This window comes from Pogona vitticeps, chromosome 2, assembly GCF_051106095.1.
Source record: "Pogona vitticeps strain Pit_001003342236 chromosome 2, PviZW2.1, whole genome shotgun sequence".
Lineage (NCBI taxonomy): Eukaryota > Metazoa > Chordata > Lepidosauria > Squamata > Agamidae > Pogona > Pogona vitticeps.
In genome coordinates, this window is record NC_135784.1 from 34,009,071 (window position 1) to 34,026,211 (window position 17,141).

General features: G+C 46.4%; 2 protein-coding genes across 3 annotated transcripts in view; one reads left to right on the top strand and one right to left on the bottom strand.

Moving 5' to 3' along the window:
* The first annotated feature begins 1,515 nt into the window (after nucleotides 1-1,515).
* Nucleotides 1,516-15,231, top strand: OGG1 (8-oxoguanine DNA glycosylase). The gene is made up of 7 exons (XM_072989256.2): nucleotides 1,516-1,890; nucleotides 4,118-4,491; nucleotides 5,787-5,966; nucleotides 8,476-8,657; nucleotides 8,912-9,059; nucleotides 11,290-11,339; nucleotides 13,566-15,231. Exons 1-7 carry the CDS (start codon nucleotides 1,631-1,633, stop codon nucleotides 13,668-13,670), a joined length of 1,299 nt encoding a protein of 432 aa, XP_072845357.2. The 5' UTR covers nucleotides 1,516-1,630; the 3' UTR covers nucleotides 13,671-15,231.
* A 160-nt stretch (nucleotides 15,232-15,391) lies between these two features.
* CAMK1 (calcium/calmodulin dependent protein kinase I) overlaps nucleotides 15,392-17,141 on the bottom strand; it is a 41,305-nt gene continuing 39,555 nt past the window's right edge. For both annotated transcript variants that reach the window (XM_072989253.2, XM_072989254.2), the window contains exon 12: nucleotides 15,392-16,999. In XM_072989253.2, coding sequence (XP_072845354.1) covers nucleotides 16,935-16,999 — 65 coding nt within the window. In that variant the 3' untranslated portion in view covers nucleotides 15,392-16,934. The remainder of the gene's footprint in view (nucleotides 17,000-17,141) is intronic.

The window sequence follows — 17,141 nt, forward strand, 5'->3', positions numbered from 1 at the left end:
ATCAAGAAAAGTGCCACTCAACGTTGTTCAGACCTCTGCTGGAGTACTGTGTGCCCAGTTCTAGGCACTGCAGTTTAAAACGGCTATCAAGGATCTGGAAACCAAGCCCTATTGAGGAACATTTGAGGGAGCTGTGTATCTTTAGCCTGAAGAAGATAATATTGAGGTGATATGAGAGCCATTTCCCAATATTCCAGCAGGTGTCAAGCAAAAAAAAGAAAAAAAAGGAACACACTGTTTTCTGTGGCCTCAGAGAGTAGGACTGAAACTTTGAGTAGGATCCAAATTACAAGCAAGACCCAAATTACAAGAAAGATAATTTCAATAAGCCATCCAGAAGTACTTCCCGGCACTAAAAACTATGTGACACTGGAACAGCCTACTTTTATATGTGGTGGGCCCTCCTGGAAGGTATTTTAAATGAAACCAAGTTGGCCATATGTCAGGGATGTAGATTTCCTGTTTCTGCAGGGGGCTCAACTTAATGACGCTTGGGATCTCTACTAGCTATATGATTCCATATACTGTATAGGCAAGTTGCCTAGATTGCTAGATCTTTTTATTTTATAACATATACATACCACTCTTCCATATAACCTATGTATGGTTCACAAAGCCAGGTCTCATTGCAGCAACTGACAGAAAGCAACAAGGTTAGCCTTCAGGAGCAGGCTAAACAGAGCATCCTATGGGCCATATTTGGTAACAGTGATGAAGAAGGTGTGTATGACATTTAATATTACTACTATAAAATACACCAGCCTCTGCTTTATTTTACGGGGGGTGGAGGTGGGGGAGAATGGCAGGCCATTCAATAGATTTTTTTAAAAAAAGACTAGCAGAATTATTGTGGCATTTTCCAGGAGGGAAACCTGAATTAAGTCTTCACAAAGGGATGATACCTTTTATCAGAGCACTAAAAAAATTAAATAGCTTTCGTAGATGAAATCCAATTCCTCCGGCTCTAAGGGCACCCCTTTGAGGAATGGTGCACAAACACTGTAGACAAGAGTCCAAAGCTTGATGTTTACATATCTGTGAGAGATGATCCAGATCTTCTTGCAGCCAAAAGAGCATCGTGAGCACAGTAAAAGGCTAAATAAATTTATTTTGGCAAAAGAAAAGTGAGTCAATTTTTCGGCTACCCCAAGAACCTTTCTTCCTGTTGTGATGATGGTATTAACTTCCATGGGGACCACAGTCCAGGCAGGCAAGAGGAAAGGGTGTGTGTGTGTTGGGGGGAACCCACTTCTCCACCTAATCATTTAGGAAACTACAGTATTTCACAAGAGCAGGGCAACCCCCCCGCACCTCTTCCCCCAATCTCTCTCTCCCGCCTGACCCTTAAGACGGGAAAGACTTGCTTCGACACCCTTTCAGGCGACTACATCCGCCCCACTGGGCCACAAAGGCAGGGTCTCGCAGCCTAGAGCGACAAGCGCTGGACTCCGTCTACCCCTGCGCGACCCCTCCTCCAACTCTATGGTGATTCTCGCAGCCTAGAGCGACCAGCGCTGGACTCCGTCTACCCCTGCGCGACCCCTCCCTCCAACTCTATGGTGGTTCTCGCAGCCTAGAGAGACCAGAGCTGGACTCCGTCTATCCCTGCGCGACCCCTCCCTCCAACTCTATGGTGATTTCTCTTTTTTTGCGAGCTCGAAGCTGCTGCGGGTCTCGCGCCCAAGCCGCTGGCTGTTGCGGCCTCAGCAGCTGCGGCCGGAGCCGCCTCGGCATCGCCGCTCCCAACCTCGGGAAGCAGCGGCAGAAAGGAAGGGACGACATGAACTCCCGCCCGGCCCCGCTGCCTCGAGCGACTCCCTGGCGCTCCCTGCCGTGCCCGCGCGCCGAACTCCGGCTCGAGCTGGTGCTCTGCGGTGGGCAGACCTTCCGGTTAGTGCGCCCCCTCGCGGCTCCTCGTCGGGAACTGCAACCTGCGCGGGAAAGGCTGGCCCTCGATTGAATGGCCTCTCCCGTATTGCCTTTAGCTTATGATGGCCGATCCGTCTCCTATTTTTTTTTTTTTTGCAACCTCGTTAGGCGGTGCAGCTCTTCTGGGCATGGAGATGGAGCGATGCTGTGGCACTGCTGCGTTTCTAAAGAGACAAAAAAAAAAGCCTTGCAAAGGGCGTAGGGAGGGATCCTGGAGGAGTAAAATTGTTGTTATCGTTGTTGTTGTGCCATCAAGTCGCTTCCGACATATCATAACCCTAGGGGAAGGAGCAATCTTCAAAATGCCCTGGCCTCAACAGCCCTCCTCAGCTCTTGTAACACGCAAGCCTGTGGTTTCTGTAGAGAGTCAATCCATCTCATTGTTAGTCTTCCTCTTTTCCTGCTGCCTTCCACCTTTCACAGCATTGTTGTGTTGTCCAGAGAATCCTTTCTTCCCATGATGTGCCCGAAGTAGGACAGCTTCAGTTTCAACATTTTTTTTTTGCCTCCAGAGATAGGTTCAGGCTAGATTTGATTTAGGACCCACTTGTTCGTAAATGAGTCCCTACTGTCTGACTGATAACTCCTTGTGCTTTGATCCCCGTGGGTCCTCACACAGCCCACCCACCACTGTAGCCCAAGAGCTGTTACACTTTGGTCATGCTTGTTCCAGACATGTAAGAAAAATTGATATTATTTTCTGTATCTGTAGGTATAGGGGAATTTGCTTTGATCTTAGAGAGCATTAGCTATGTTTGTTAAGGAGCTGTAACATCACCAGGCCAAAGGACTCTCTTGTGGAAAACAGCTGTGTTTATTCATCTAATATATCACATTTCCTTTGACAATCAAGCAGCTAACTGCATTAAAATTTGGAATTTAAAACAAGATTTTGATGAAATCTGAATATAAAAAACTGCCAGTTTTAAAAAATTGAGCTTGCACCAGGCAGTTGAATCCTCTTTTAATATTAGAGCAGCTCAGGGGCTGAAAGCTCTCACGGCTTGCAAAGGACAAACAAGAGGGAGCAAACTGACCTCGTTTGCTGGGGAGTTTCAGAGTCTGGAACTGGATGCTACAGGAAGGCATTGAGAGTGTCTCGAAGTCTGTATGAGTAACCAACAATGCTAATCTTCTGCCTGATTCCTTGTCAGCAGTGGAGGACTGGAAATTAGAAAGCAAGCTAACATTTAAACATTTGCTGCTGAGAGGCTGCATTCCTGGTTCGGTGTGCAGATGGGTGTACACAGCAGATCAGAGCACAGTGTAGCTCTATTAGAAGTGCCCAACCATCCCCAAGGTCTTAAATGCCACTCCTCCCAAGTGTGCAGCCCACCCCCACCCCGGCGGTGATTATCCACATACTGGGGATATCTCATTTTTACAGAGATGTGCTTTCGTCAGGAAAGAGATCTGTAGGAGGATCTCTGGGTCAGGAGGTGAGAAAAAAAGGCTCTCCCATCCCACTCAGTGAAGAAAGATGAGTGTTCCTGTGTATGCAGCACTGCTCTTGGTCCCAATCCATCCTCAGACTCATTCCGTAAGGCCTGAAAAGTTGTACATCCCTGCATTAACTGTATATGCCCTTTTATCAGTGTGCCTGAGCTTTCTTTACATGGAGGTGTGTGTGAACAAGAGGTATATGAAGCCATTGCTTTTTCATTGTTTCTTTGATGATGCAACCGTATAGGTTGGCTTCTCTCAGACTTTTCATACCTAGGTCCCTGTATCCAGATGCAGATACTTGGATTAAGTATTTGATTTCTTGATGGGTCAAATGTTGGCTTTGAGGCCCTACAGATTCTGCTTAGCCTTGCTGCCCTCTGGACACAGTTTTGAGGCACTGACCTAAAGGAGAGGTGGAGACCCCTTAGCTTGTCTTTCGAAAATGGTCCAAAATGTTTTGCTACCTTAGACAAAGGTGGTGGCCAAATCTGTAGAAGCTGACTGCGATGACCCTGTTGGGTTTTAATTCAACAGTGGTAGCAAGGCCTACATCCTCCACTTCACCTGAAAGCCACTGACTGTTTACTGGTGTGTGGTAGCTTTGTCGTCCAGTAGAAACAAATGGCCAGGGGCCAACCACTTTGGTCCTCTCTGTCTCAGCCATCATCTGTCATCATCTGTCTCCCTGTTCCCCCTTTCGGTGGCCTGTCTCTCCTGCTAAGCAGGCTTGTGTTTCTCACAGGTGGACCGAAACCAGTCCTGGCTACTGGACAGGTGTGCTAGCAGGACGGGTTTGGACCCTCACCCAGTCCGAGGAGCAGCTGTGGTACACGCTGCATGATGAGGAGAAAGAAGAGGGCAGCCGGGAGGAAGAGGCCCTCTCTGAACCACCGTTGAAGAAAGGGAAGAAACAGTCGCAGCCGGACGCGAGTCGTCCTGGAACGAGCGACCGCTCTGGCAGCCATGTGTCAGGAGAACTGCTCCGAGGGATGGACGGGTTGACTCCCTCACAGATCCTCCAGGACTATTTCCAGCTACACGTAAATTTATCTGCGTTGTACCAGGGTTGGTCTTACGTTGACTCACATTTCCGGGAAGTCGCTCTGAAGTTCCCAGGTAGGTGAAAGCAAAGGAGTGTCGCTGGGGCTTGATGGCTTGATTAAAGATGAGTATTATTATTCCTGTTTTATTATTTGCTCTGTTTATGTACTATTTTTTCTTCCATGGAGCTCAAGACAGTATTGCTTTTCCTCTTCTCCATTTTGATGCTCAGAACAACCTCCTGGAAGAGGTTAAAGCTGGGAGATAGGGACTGATTGGAGGTCACCCAGTGAGTTTTGAAGCCAGCTTTCTTGAGTCTCAGTCCAATACTGTCACCACTGCACCCTGCAGTCTTCTTACCGGGAAAAGAACGAAAGGGTGCAAGTCAGAGTATCAGCGTATTTCAAGAGAGGGACAGGAGACTCCGTCTGGTGTGCCCTTTATTTGGCAACAATAGGCTTGCCTCAGAGCTGTGTTGTGTGACACAGAGTGTTCAGTTTCACACAAGCTGGTACAGCTATTTTTCTTCATTGACCCCCATTTTTATTTTAAGAAATAAGCATTCTGGTCCTCGTTGTCACACACAAATGATACAGTCAAATGATGCAGTAAAAAACAAACCTCTGTTACACAGAGAAATCTCTGATTCCTTTAAGGATAAACACCAGGCTCATACCATGAACTTGCTACATGATTTGGCTGTTGCCAATTTAATACATTTGGGGAAAAAAAGATGGATGGGAAGCCATAAGGTGGTATTAGAGCCCCCACCCTCTGACCGCTAGCAGTCCTACTCAGCTTCTTTTCTCTCCTTCTGAAAATAAGCCTCATCCCACGGAAGCAGGCCCCTTGCTGTGTAACTGATCACACACTCTTGGTTGTGCTAGCAGTACAGGCCTGGACATGCAAAGGACAGCCTGCTGGAGTAGGGAGAACAGTTATTGATCACCCATCTGGGATCACGCGATGCAGGGCTTCCCAGCCTTGAGCAACCCTGGTGTTCTTGAACCGCAACTCCCAGGCACCCCAGCCAGCACAGCTAGTGATGAAGGCCCTCTGGGAGTTGCAGTCCAAGAACCCCTGGGTTTCCCCAAGGCTGGGAACTCCTGACATCATGGAAGAGCATCCTGGCCATCATGTTTATGCTTTTTTTTTTTACACCTAATACACTCGATTCCAATGGTTGTGTCACTATTCGGTCACGAATCCTGCAGAGCGACATACACATCGCCTTGAATGCCGAGAGCTGGCTGTGTGTTTGGAGGGAGGAGGAGGAGGCAACCCCATTCAGCTTATTCTCAGGGTCCCTGTGCTTCAGGGTTCATGAGTCCACCAGGCGTGTGGTTGACCGCCTCCTTCTGCCTTCTCAGGGGTGCGGGTGCTGCGCCAGGACCCTGTGGAGTGCCTCTTTTCCTTCATCTGCACCTCCAACAACCACCTGTCCCGCATCACCAACATGATTCAGCACCTGTGCCAGGCCTTTGGGCGCCGCCTCTGTCAACTGGACACCAAAACATACCATGCCTTTCCCTCCCTGCAGGCAATGGCCGGTAAGGATGTTCTTGACGGCTGCTCTCAGACTCAGAGGTGGGGGGGGAAGAGGGGTTCCTTTTAGGGACTCCCTCTCCCAAAATCCACCAGACAGATGGCTGCAGGATTCTGGGAGTTGTAGTCCAAAGAAGTTACCATTCCAGGCTAGAGATGGAAAGGCCCAGGGGGAAAAAAAACAGAAAAACACAAAAAAAGAACTGTAGTTTTTTTCCCCCCCAAAGCCATTTTTGGGGCTTTTACCGGAAAAATTGAAAAAAATATGGAGTATGGCATATGTTCTTTCACAATGATAAATAATACGTCTATGACATGATATTCAAACTATATAAAATGAAGACCTTAATGAAAGACTTCTGAGACTTTATGTATTTAAGTTCTCTGAGAGAACTTTTGAACACAACAGATCAAGGAGAAATCTAGCTGAAACTCAGCAGGACTGGTTTATTTTATTTTATTTATATATTGCCCAGTTAGTGCAACGCACTACAGTGTTCTGAATGATTTACAACAATAAAAAATAAATAAATCATATATTGTTCTAACTACTAATACATGAAGAAGTTAACCATTAATAAATAAAAACACCTGGCACCGATTGTTTTCCTCCCTGAATGCAGCAGAGCACAGAATATTGCATTTTGGGCCAAATCAGATACATGTCAGAAAATCTTTGCAGTATGTATTTGCGTTTGTGCTTGGGAGAAGTCTAGATGCTCTACTGAGATTATTTTTTTAAAAAGGTAACTTCTGTTCAGTGTTTTGTAAATCTTGGAGGGAGGTCTTTGGTCAGGGCCAGTTCTATTTGCCAGTCTTACGAGACTCTCTTGGATTCTGTGGTGCCTGCTGCATTCCGTTTCTCCTGGGTGTCAAAATCAGGGCTGAAGAGTCTGTGGGCCTTCTGGTGATTTTAGGCTCCCATTCCCATCTGGCTGGGCCACAGTTTTCTTCAGCCCTGCTTTAATTCCTCTTCTGCTTATTTGGTTCATTTTTAGATCACCTTCCTCCGAGTGAAGGGGACCCAAGGCAGCTCAGAAAATTAAAACAAGTGGCAATGCTTACAAAGTTAAAAAACGATTAAACTTACAATATTTTAAAAGCAATTAATTCATCATACAATAACAATTTTTTAAAAAGCATTAAAAAACCCACACCGGAGAACAATTGAATTTTAATTATTGTAAGCCGCCCAGAGACCTCTGGGTAGTTTGGGCGGCATATAAATTGAATAAATAAATAAATAAATAAATAAATAAATAAATAAAAATCTAGTATCCGGGGACTCAAGTTGTAATTATTAAAAGCCTGCCTGAAAAGGCAGGTCTTTAACGGAGGGCAAAATGATAAAAGGGAGGGAGCCAACCTGGCCTCCCAAGGGAGAGCATTCTGCAACTCGGGAGCTGCCACTGTTATGAAAACTTTACATTCTGTGGATTGAGAACCACTGCTCTAGGGTATGTATGGGGAACCCTTGACCCTCCGGATGTAATAGGGTGTTAAGTCCCACAATGTCCAGTCGTACTGCCTGAGGCTTCTGAGACTTGACACACAAATCCTCTGAGTGGCCAAACGTCCCCTAATCTTTGGAGGCGGTTAGTGGGTTTGCTGGAACTTTCTAAGAGCATTGAGGGACAAGGATTCACCCATTGAATTGTGGGGCAAAGTATGTGAATTTGCTCGGCACCAATCCCTTTCCTCTCATAATTAGCCAGCAGGAGGATTTTGGAAATCACAGGTGGTTGTGCCTTATTCACACAAACCTGGAGTGAAGCAGCAAGGCATGGCATGGCATGCATAGGAACTGAGCTATCCTTTCTCCCATGACCTGGTGGGGTCTCTTGTGTATTGGACTACAACATCCGAAAGCCCTCAATCAGCCTAGGAGTCCTGAGGAATTTGTTTCTGGAATGTGAAATACAAATAGCACAATGGTCAAAGAGGCAGCAGGGTTTCAACAGGTATAATAAACATGAAACAAAAAAAAAAGCTTTGGAACTGAGACTCCTTTAAGACGAACAGGTTTATTTCAGCCTGCGCTTGCTTGGATGGTAATCCAGTTCCTGAGACACAAAAGATAGGACAATGACTCTGCTCCTTTGTCATCTCCATAGTTGATCTAAAAGGATAGAATCATAGAATAACTGAGATGGAGAGGGCCTCTAAGGCCATCAAGTCCAACCCCTTGCTCAAGGCAGGAATCCATGTAATAAGCAGACCTGACAGAGGGCTGTCTACTTTTCTCTTGAATGCCTCCAGTGTTGGAGTGCTCCCCACCTCCTGACATAATTGGGTTCCGTTGTCGTACTGCTCTAACAGTTAGGAAGTTTTTCCTGATACCCGGCTTCCTGTAGCTTGTGCTGTACCTTTTATATTCTTTAACGTGAGTGATTCATTGACTGGTGATGCACTAGGTTTCAGGGTATTTTTCTAGACCACATGCTTTTCTTCTCTTCTTTGGTGATCCGTGTTTCTTCTAAAGGAAATGATCCTTCTTTGGGTAACCTGTTGCAGGAGCTGACACAGAAGCCCGGCTGAGGGATCTGGGTTTTGGGTATCGGGCACGGTTTGTTAGTGAGAGTGCCCGTGCCGTCCTGAAAACTCTCGGGGGCGCTGCGGGCCTGCAGCAGTTGCGTGCCGTCCCTTACGAGCAGGCTCGGCACGCCTTGTGCACCCTTCCCGGGGTGGGAGCCAAGGTGAGTGTAACCTGGATCACTTAACTCTGCTAAAGCGGAGATCAACTGAGTTCAAGAGGGTGGCGACCATATGTGGGGTGTGTGTGTGTTTTGTGTATATGAGAGGGGGTGGTGGAAATGACGTTCTCATGAAGGGCTGGGTTGAACTTGCCGTGGGCAATTACAGTATCACTGTTTTCTTGTGGGGAGCGGGGGAGGGTGAGAGACCAAGGACCGTTGTTGTGAGACACTCACTGCCTCGGCTTCTCTTTCAGGTGGCTGATTGTGTGTGTCTCATGTCGCTGGACAAGACCGAGGCGGTGCCAGTGGACACCCATATATGGCAGGTTGCCAAGCGGTACTATGGCCAAGAGCTGGGCATGGGGGCCCGTAGCGTGACCGAGCGGGTGCATCGAGAGATCGGTGAGGGCTGAATGGTTGAAGAGGGGTGGGAGGCTGTGATTGGGATCAGCCAGAACATCACACAGCGTTGCCTCTTCCTGCCTTTTTTGTTCAGCACATGGCTTCAGACTGTTCACATTTCACAACTGAGGTCTAGTTTCTCATGCTAGTTGCTGTATCCCCTAGTTGCTGTATCTTCGAATGTTCAGTATTTGAACATTCGAGTTTCAAAGGCACAACTTTCAGACAGGAACAGAGTTGGCTATTGCATCTCAGGGGCAGTTCCAGAAAATATACCTAAAAACAGAACAACAATCCTCATAGATCAGTCAAAGGCCTGTCTGATCCACCCTTTTGTTGCCATAGCAACTGACCAGATGTCCAAGAGAAACCCCTGAGCAGGGTGTGAAGGCAGTAGCCCTCTCCCACCGTTATTAAGAGATACAGTGGGGTCTCTACTTAAGAACGTCCCTACTTAAGAACAATCCAACTTAAGAACAGCTCCATTTGCTAAATGTTGCTTCTACTTGAGAACAGAAATCCAAGATAAGAACAGGAAAAAAAAACTTTCCTGCTCTTTTTTTAACCTTAGGTCATCTTAGGTTAAAACAAAATTCTCCCCTAGTGGTAGAGTACATATTAACCAGCTTTGCATTAGTTCCTATGGGAACTAATGCTTCAATGTACGAACACCTCTACATAACAAAAAAACAGCCAGAACGGATTAATTGGTTTTCAGTCCATTCCTATGGGAAATCTTGCTTCAACTTAAGAACATTTCAACTTAAGAACACCATTCCAAAACGGATTAAGTTCTTAAGTAGAGGTTCCACTGTAGGAGCTTGGTTGATGGTAGAGCAAATGTTTTTGCATGTGGAAAGCTCAAGGTTGTGCTCACATCTCCAGATACGGCCGCCTGGAGTCCTGGAGAGATGGTGTCCATTCCATTTGATAAATTAGATCTGTGTTTCCCAAACTTGGGTCACCCAGGTGTTCTTGGACTGCAACTCCCAGAAACCCCAGCTCGCACATCTGGTAGTGGAGGTTTCTGGGAATTGCAGCCCAAGAACACCTGGGTGACCCAAGGATAGGAACCCCTGAGTTAAATGGACTCAAGGTATGGCTTGGCAGAAGATAGCTTCTTACGCTTCTGTTTTCTTCAGTAGTTGTTTTCTTGAAAGTTGCATATAACGAGCAGCTATCGGTTGCGTCAGCCTCTAGAAATCAATCTTCATCTTTTTCTAAAGCCACTTAAACTCACATCCTGAGGAAGTGAATTCCACAGTTCTATGTGTCGCTGTGTGAAAAAAGTAAGATTCATTTACTCCTCAAATGAGTCCTAAGGGGACAAACATTTTTGGGGGGTTTATTTAAAATATTTTTAACCTGCCTTTCTCCTTAAAAAGGACGTAAGGCGGCTTACATTAAATAAAAAAACAGCATTTAAGCTAGTAACAGTGCATATACAATACTAAAAGGATTTTAATGAATATAATACCAAAATGCATTAAATGCCAGAGAGTACAACAATCCCTTTTTTAAAAACCCACTCAGCAGCCATTCACTGAGGGAAAGCTCGCCTGGAGAGAAAGGTCTTCATCTGCTTGCAGAAGGAGAATAAAGATGGGGCCAGTCTAGCCTCCAGTGGGAGGGAGTTCCAGAGTCTGGGAGCAGCAATAGCAAAAGGCTTTGGGGGGCAGTGCTCCTTGGGGCATGGTGGGCTGCAGCTGGTCTCAAGCCATTTGCTTCTGCCCTTTTTTTCACCTTCCTACGTGTGTCTGACTAGAATGATGAGTAGGATCCAATCGGTTTGTTGCAGCGGCACAAGTACAGCAGTAAATTTCCGCTAGTTAACAAGCTGCCCTGTATGTCCCTTGCTGCTCACCAGCTCACGCGACTGGCACGCAATGAGAGACAGAAGCAGCAGCATCTTCTTAGCCGGCAGCGGTTCACCCTTGCAGTTTATACCCTTGCCCTTCCACCGTGGTGACAGTCCAGTAGGATTCTGTCCAATGTAAAATATAATTGTGTAATGGTTTATATTAGGATAAAATAAAACATTGGCTTTTTAGCAGAGCTTGGGGAAAATTCATTTTTTAAGCTGCAGCTCTGTGAATCCCGCAATGGTGGGAGTTCCATTGTTGACCCAAAGATCACTCTCGCAGGCTGTACTCGAATGTCAAGGCAAATCAACTTTGCTCCTTTGCAACTGCCTCATAAGCTGACTGCTCCTTGGTTGCTCTTCTTCCAGGGAACTTCTTCCGGAGCCTGTGGGGACCATACGCTGGATGGGCACAAGCGGTGAGAAATGTGTTTGAATCCCTTTTGTCCTGCTCTGCTGACTGTGGGCGTTGTGGGTAGTGAGATACAAGAGCGGGACCTACAGTTATCCCTTGTGCTCGTTATCGGCAATCTGAGGCTCTTCAGATGTTACTGAGATTGGTTTTTTTTCCCCTTCACTGTGGGTCATTTTCTGCTGAGACCTAATAGGGGCATTTGGAGTGCCACAGATTTCCCACACTTGACTTGCAGTTACATTGTTCAAGTGCAGGAGCTAATCTGAGGTAAACAGTTCAGCGTCCTTAGAACCTTACCCTGTGGGATCCTAGATCTATATGTTAAAAAAGTAACGTTCACAACCTGTGCGTCTCCCATTTCTCTATCCATCCTTCCTTCTGCATTCTCGTTTCCTCCTCCGATTTTACTTTTTAAATGAAACCCCCACTTTTCCCCCTGCGCAGTGTAAGGAAACAGAGGTGCAGTCTGCTTTTATTGTTTCTTGAGGGTGTTCCTTCATTTATTGCTTTGTTTAATTTGAATTACTTCTGCAAATCTCAATATTCCTTGTATATCCAGAGACCTCATCTCACTTGTGGATGAAGCCTCTTCCCAGATATCCTGATCAGAAATTCTGATCCTAAGCTTAGTGATTTTCTTCCATGATTTTTTTTTATCCAGTCCTGCCTCACATCTCCTATGCTAATGGATATTGTTCTGTTTGGGGGCAGCAAATGCTACAAATTGATTTTGGGTTTTATGAAAAAGTTATTTCCTTCTGTCTGTATGTACCAGGAATGGGCAAAATGGTTAGATGGCTGCCGTTTATCCAGCTTTGTGTAGACAGAAGCTTGTCTTCACCGGTACTCTAGGAGCAGGCTAAGTAGGGTCACCTGAGATCAGTTAATGAGGTGATATGCCATTTGGTGTGATCCTGACATCTAAGTGGCATATCAAGTGACCCTGTTCGGTCTGGCTCCTTCCAGTTTGAATTTCCAATATTGTGAAGTGGTTAAATCCACTTCAGAATACCAACAAATTGAAGATGTTCTCTGCTCCTTGGCAGAGGAGGAGAAGTGATTTTTTTAAAAAAATTCTTGTAGACCAAGCCTGATGTGCTGCATCACTTACAAAAAATGTAAAAAAATATATCTTTGTTTTGTCTTAAAGGATTAAATGAAAAACAGGGGGTGATTTCTTGACTGGCTCTTCAGACAAGGCAACTCATTTTTCATGATCAGCATATCAGCATCAGCTTATTTATAAAATAACATCAGTTCTCCTGTCCCTCAGCTCAGCAGCAGATGATTTTTCAGTTTGCCGATATCCTGAAGTGGCTTGCTTCACGATACAGCCAACTGACAGGTGAAGGAGCCTCGACAGCTTAAGGCTCCCTTCTTGGTCTGTTTGGTCTGCTGGACATGGATCAAACTCACACTCGGAAAGTAGAAGCCCCTGACAGGGGGTCAGAAAGGTGAGGGTAGGAATCCTCAGGGGACAATTTGGTTCACTCCGGCAGTTACATTGTGTGATCACCAAAAAAAGAGCGAACCAGTCTGTCCCTGAAGTAGACCAAACAGTGGGATAAATGCCCATCTGACCACACTCAAAATTCTGTCATTTATATTTACTTTCTTTCTAGACAACTTTACTCCCCAAAAGACACCCAGCTTGTCTCAGTTAAGAACTAAGGACCATTTGCCTGCTTGTTGTTGTCGTTGTTTTTGAAGACTGCTCTGCACGAGAACAGGAGCAGCCCTGCCGCCAGGCAGAGTGAGGCAAGCACCTCTAAATGGCTCCTTGACCCCTGAAAAAGCCATCTGCCCTCAGGGGGTTGAAGGCCTTATCCTGGGGCCAGTGCTGAAAACACAAAGGCCAGTCGTTATCATGTATGCATATGGATTTGAGGGAATAGGGTGCCCTCTTATTCTTTGTTTGAGGTAGCGAAACATTTTCAGCTGGCCCCAAGGGAACATTGAGGTATGCTTGCACTCTCAAACATCTGCACCCACCTTGTGACCCTTTAGTGGCCTTCCTTGTGAGAAATTACAAATGGGCAAATGAGTCCCACCGCACAGGCGCACAGGCACGTTGGCATCCTCTGAGCCCCCTCAAGGGCCCCGTCTTTTCAAGAGGGCATATTAACCCCTTGATAATCCCCCTGTGCTCTAACCCATAGGTCACGCTCTTCTTCAGGCCTCCCTCTGTCAACATGCTCCTAATTCGGGCTGCCTTTCCTTCCCTTTCCAGGTTCTCTTTTGTGCTGATCTGAGAAAATACCAGGAAGCTTCAGATACAGACGCCAAACTCCGCTGTGCCAAAGTTGCCCGGAGCAGCTATTCTACCTTAACATAATAATTCCTCTTTATCTTCGCTATCATGTTTGTGTGTGTGTGTGTATGTATGTATCTGGCGAGTCAAAAACTACTTCTGCTGCAGGGCTGGAGTCAGAGAGAAACCTCCACCCTGAAAACGGGGCACCGTCAGAGCTGTTGAAGAAAGTCTGAGGAGTTTTGTGTTTGGCACACCTAAATGAGCCACTTTTCCTGGATGTTTCCTCCGCTCTCCTTCCCCCCAGGGGTTTCTTTGTGATATAAACTTGATGTGTAGCAGCCATGTAATATAGAATGCTTTTCTTGTTGTTTCCGTCCTTTGCTTTGGTGATACAGTATTATAGCGTAGAATAGACCATTTCTCTCTCTCTCTCTCTCTCTCTCTCTCAGGCCCATTCCCTCCCTACCAAAACCTGGGCCATACATTTAAAGTTCGGACTAAAAGATGGAACGGTTACCTCACTTCAGAAGTGGCATTACACACGGTCTAATTAAACACTCAGCTAGACCCTGTGACAGTGTGAGGTGGGCAGCACGACTAGCAGTAAAGGGTCGCCACGTTCCCCCCTTCCCACACCTCAAGCTAGTTGGGTCTCCTCAGCCTAACTCTCACTGTGGTCAGAATGTTGGCCAAGATGTCACGGATATTGAAAGGAGGGGGAAATATATATTTGAAAGTGGTGTGAGAGAGGTTATGCTTTTATTTCACAGCCTTCCCTTTCATTTATATGCAATGTGGCAATGTACAACTGTAAATGCAAAGCTGTTGCCGCAGGTCGCATCCAGCTTCCTGTGTGGACAGGTCTGTGCTTTAGATTTTTCTTTAAATGAGAACCTGAAATCTGCAATCTATGTAGAGATGAGAGCTCTAGGATATTTGCTGGTTGCTCAGTGTTTGGAACAGCTACTCTTGAGTTATTAAAACCCATTGCTAAACAAGGATCATCCTGAAAGGTACTTTGACCTCACTGCTAGTTTGATGCCGCCGTGCCCATTCCAGCTGCTGAGAAGCGCCTCTTAAAAATGCCTTTATTTCTTAGCCTTGTAAAAATAGGCCCTCTTCCTCCATCCCAGAGTGTTTGTATATTCATGTATATCAAACATCATTTTCTCTTGCTTCCCTTTATGTCCTGAAGGCTGTTCTCCAGTGTATTACTGAGGCTCAGCAACTTAACGTTTTATCCCTCAATCTCCTTTTCTCACATCCTTTCAATTTGTTTCTATAATGAAGGTTCAAATTTTGTCTGTATAACAACCCAAAACTGTGGGTGGGCTGCAGCCAAAGCTTTTTAACATTTGCTGATTGGAGCGGAAGGGCTTAAAGATGTGCTTGACTCTCCTTGTCAAAAGGAGTGGGAATTTTAGAAAGCACACCACATTGGGCTGGCTCGTGGCCAGTGTTTGTATTGTCTGCAGTTCCAGCAAACCCTGATACTCCCTTTAGTCACCCTGCTTCCTTTTATCCTGATTACTTCTAGACTGTAAGCTGCTTTGGGCAGAGACCTATTTATTTTTAATCCTTTTATAAAGTGTTTAACCAATTTCTAAGTGCTGTTGTCAAGAATAATAAATAACAAGCAACAGTGGGTTGTCTTCTACAGTTCTTATATCTAGCCCATTTTTTTTCAGCCACTGTGTCTGCACAACGACTCCCACGTTTGGTTGCTGAGAGAGTCATGGTAGCTTCTGCCTTTTCTTCCAGCCTATCACATCCATGGGCCAGATAAAGCCATGCATGCTTCCTTTTTTTTTCTTTTCTTTTTTTTAATACAAGAACAAGCAGCAAAATAGAAACTTCAAGTTAGAAAGTTCCTCTTGAACCAACAGTATGCGAAACCAGAGAGGACAACAGAGCAAAATGAAGAACTGTTAAGCTTCCAGGTCCAACAGAAGAGCAAGGAAAAGAGAGAGTAGGCAGCAAGAAAGATCCTGGTTCTGCCCAATGAATGGGTGGTGCCAGGGTTAGACTGGGTGAAGATAAACCAAGGTTATTGTTATTATTTTAAAAGAGAAGTCCCACAATGAGATTTTTCACCCAGGCTGTGGACCTGGCATTGCACTGGTGTGGCAGATGGACCGGTCAGTTGAACGCTGGAGGGGGTGAGTCACTTCCTGTAACAAGGAGACGGGCCTCGGCCTTGCACTCGCCATCTATTTTATGCAGGCTGTTAGAAAAAGACCAAATATGCCTGTGTGCCTATGTGCACTTTTTCTTCCCTTTGTCCCCACCAAAAAAAAAACACCCACCATTTAAAAACAAAAGAAAACAAAACAGTTGCAGAATTGCTCCAGATCTAGGCAATGGCCAAGAGGTGGCCCTCCAAGCAGGCTAGCTCTCCATTTCAACCTCTGAAACACATGGAAAAACTGGACAGCTGTTTTCCACCCACTGCCAACTAGAAGAGAAACGTGTGCCTCTTGAGGGCAGTTGTGGTGTTTTTAACCCCAACCGTAACTTTTTAAAATTAGGCTTCCCTCCGCTGACAGTCAAAGGACCTCAGAAGAGGCCTAGGGGGTCCCCCAGCAAAGCAATGTGGTCCCTTGTGGGGGACCTCCAAGCCCTGACAGCTGGAGGGGCACCCCCAGGGCGAGTCTGAGGACCGCCATCTCTGCAAACAAAGCGGCATCCTTTCCCCCTGCAGTCCGTGCCTGGGTATCCCTCTGGGGCTGCAAGTACTGTGAGCCCTTACCGAGGAGGTCTCGTCTGAAGTGCATGGGATGAATGAGGGCCTTTGTTAGTCCACTGATGGGAGAGGATCCTTCAGGCTCCACAGACACGTCTCCATCTAGAGATCAAGCCCCACCTTCAGCGGCTGTGTGCAAAAGGCCTGAATGGCCCCACCAGGTGTTTTTTTGGGAAATGGGGAGGTGAGGAAAAGGGGCACATTATCCACATGTTGGGGTAAGGAAGAAGACCGTCTTTTTGGCTTAGGCTAAAGGGTGAATAGAGGCCAGGCAGAGACACATCCTGTTGGGTTGTGTCCAGAGGGAAACCTTAACGAGAGAGGAAAGGATCTCCTCCGAGAACTGGGTGGATGATGAAAGATCACCTCCACTCTCCCCGCCCCCCCAATGCGTTCAGGAGGGTGTGCCTGGTCAAGGGAAAGCCTTCGGCCCCTCTGCGCTAAGGGGCTCGACCACACTTTGCTAGGAGGGACGAGGTGGCAACCCCCCAGACCCCTCCTTGGCACTGTCTGTGGCAACGTGGGAGAGAGCTGGGCTTGGAACAGCCCACCCAACAACGATGAGTTGGTGCTGGCACTGCCATCTGTCCAGTGGAGAACATTCAGTCCCGAGTTTGGTGGTGAGAACCATCCTCCAAAGATTCCTCACTGCTACTGGATGGGGAGCCTGAAGCAGACAAAAGAAGAAAAGGTCTGTTAGGGCTGGATTCAGCAGTAAGCACGCTGTATTATCACTAGCAACAAAGTAAAGCCACTTTAAGTCCCCTTATTGGGAAAGGGGGTCTATAAACAAGAGAAACAAATCCCAT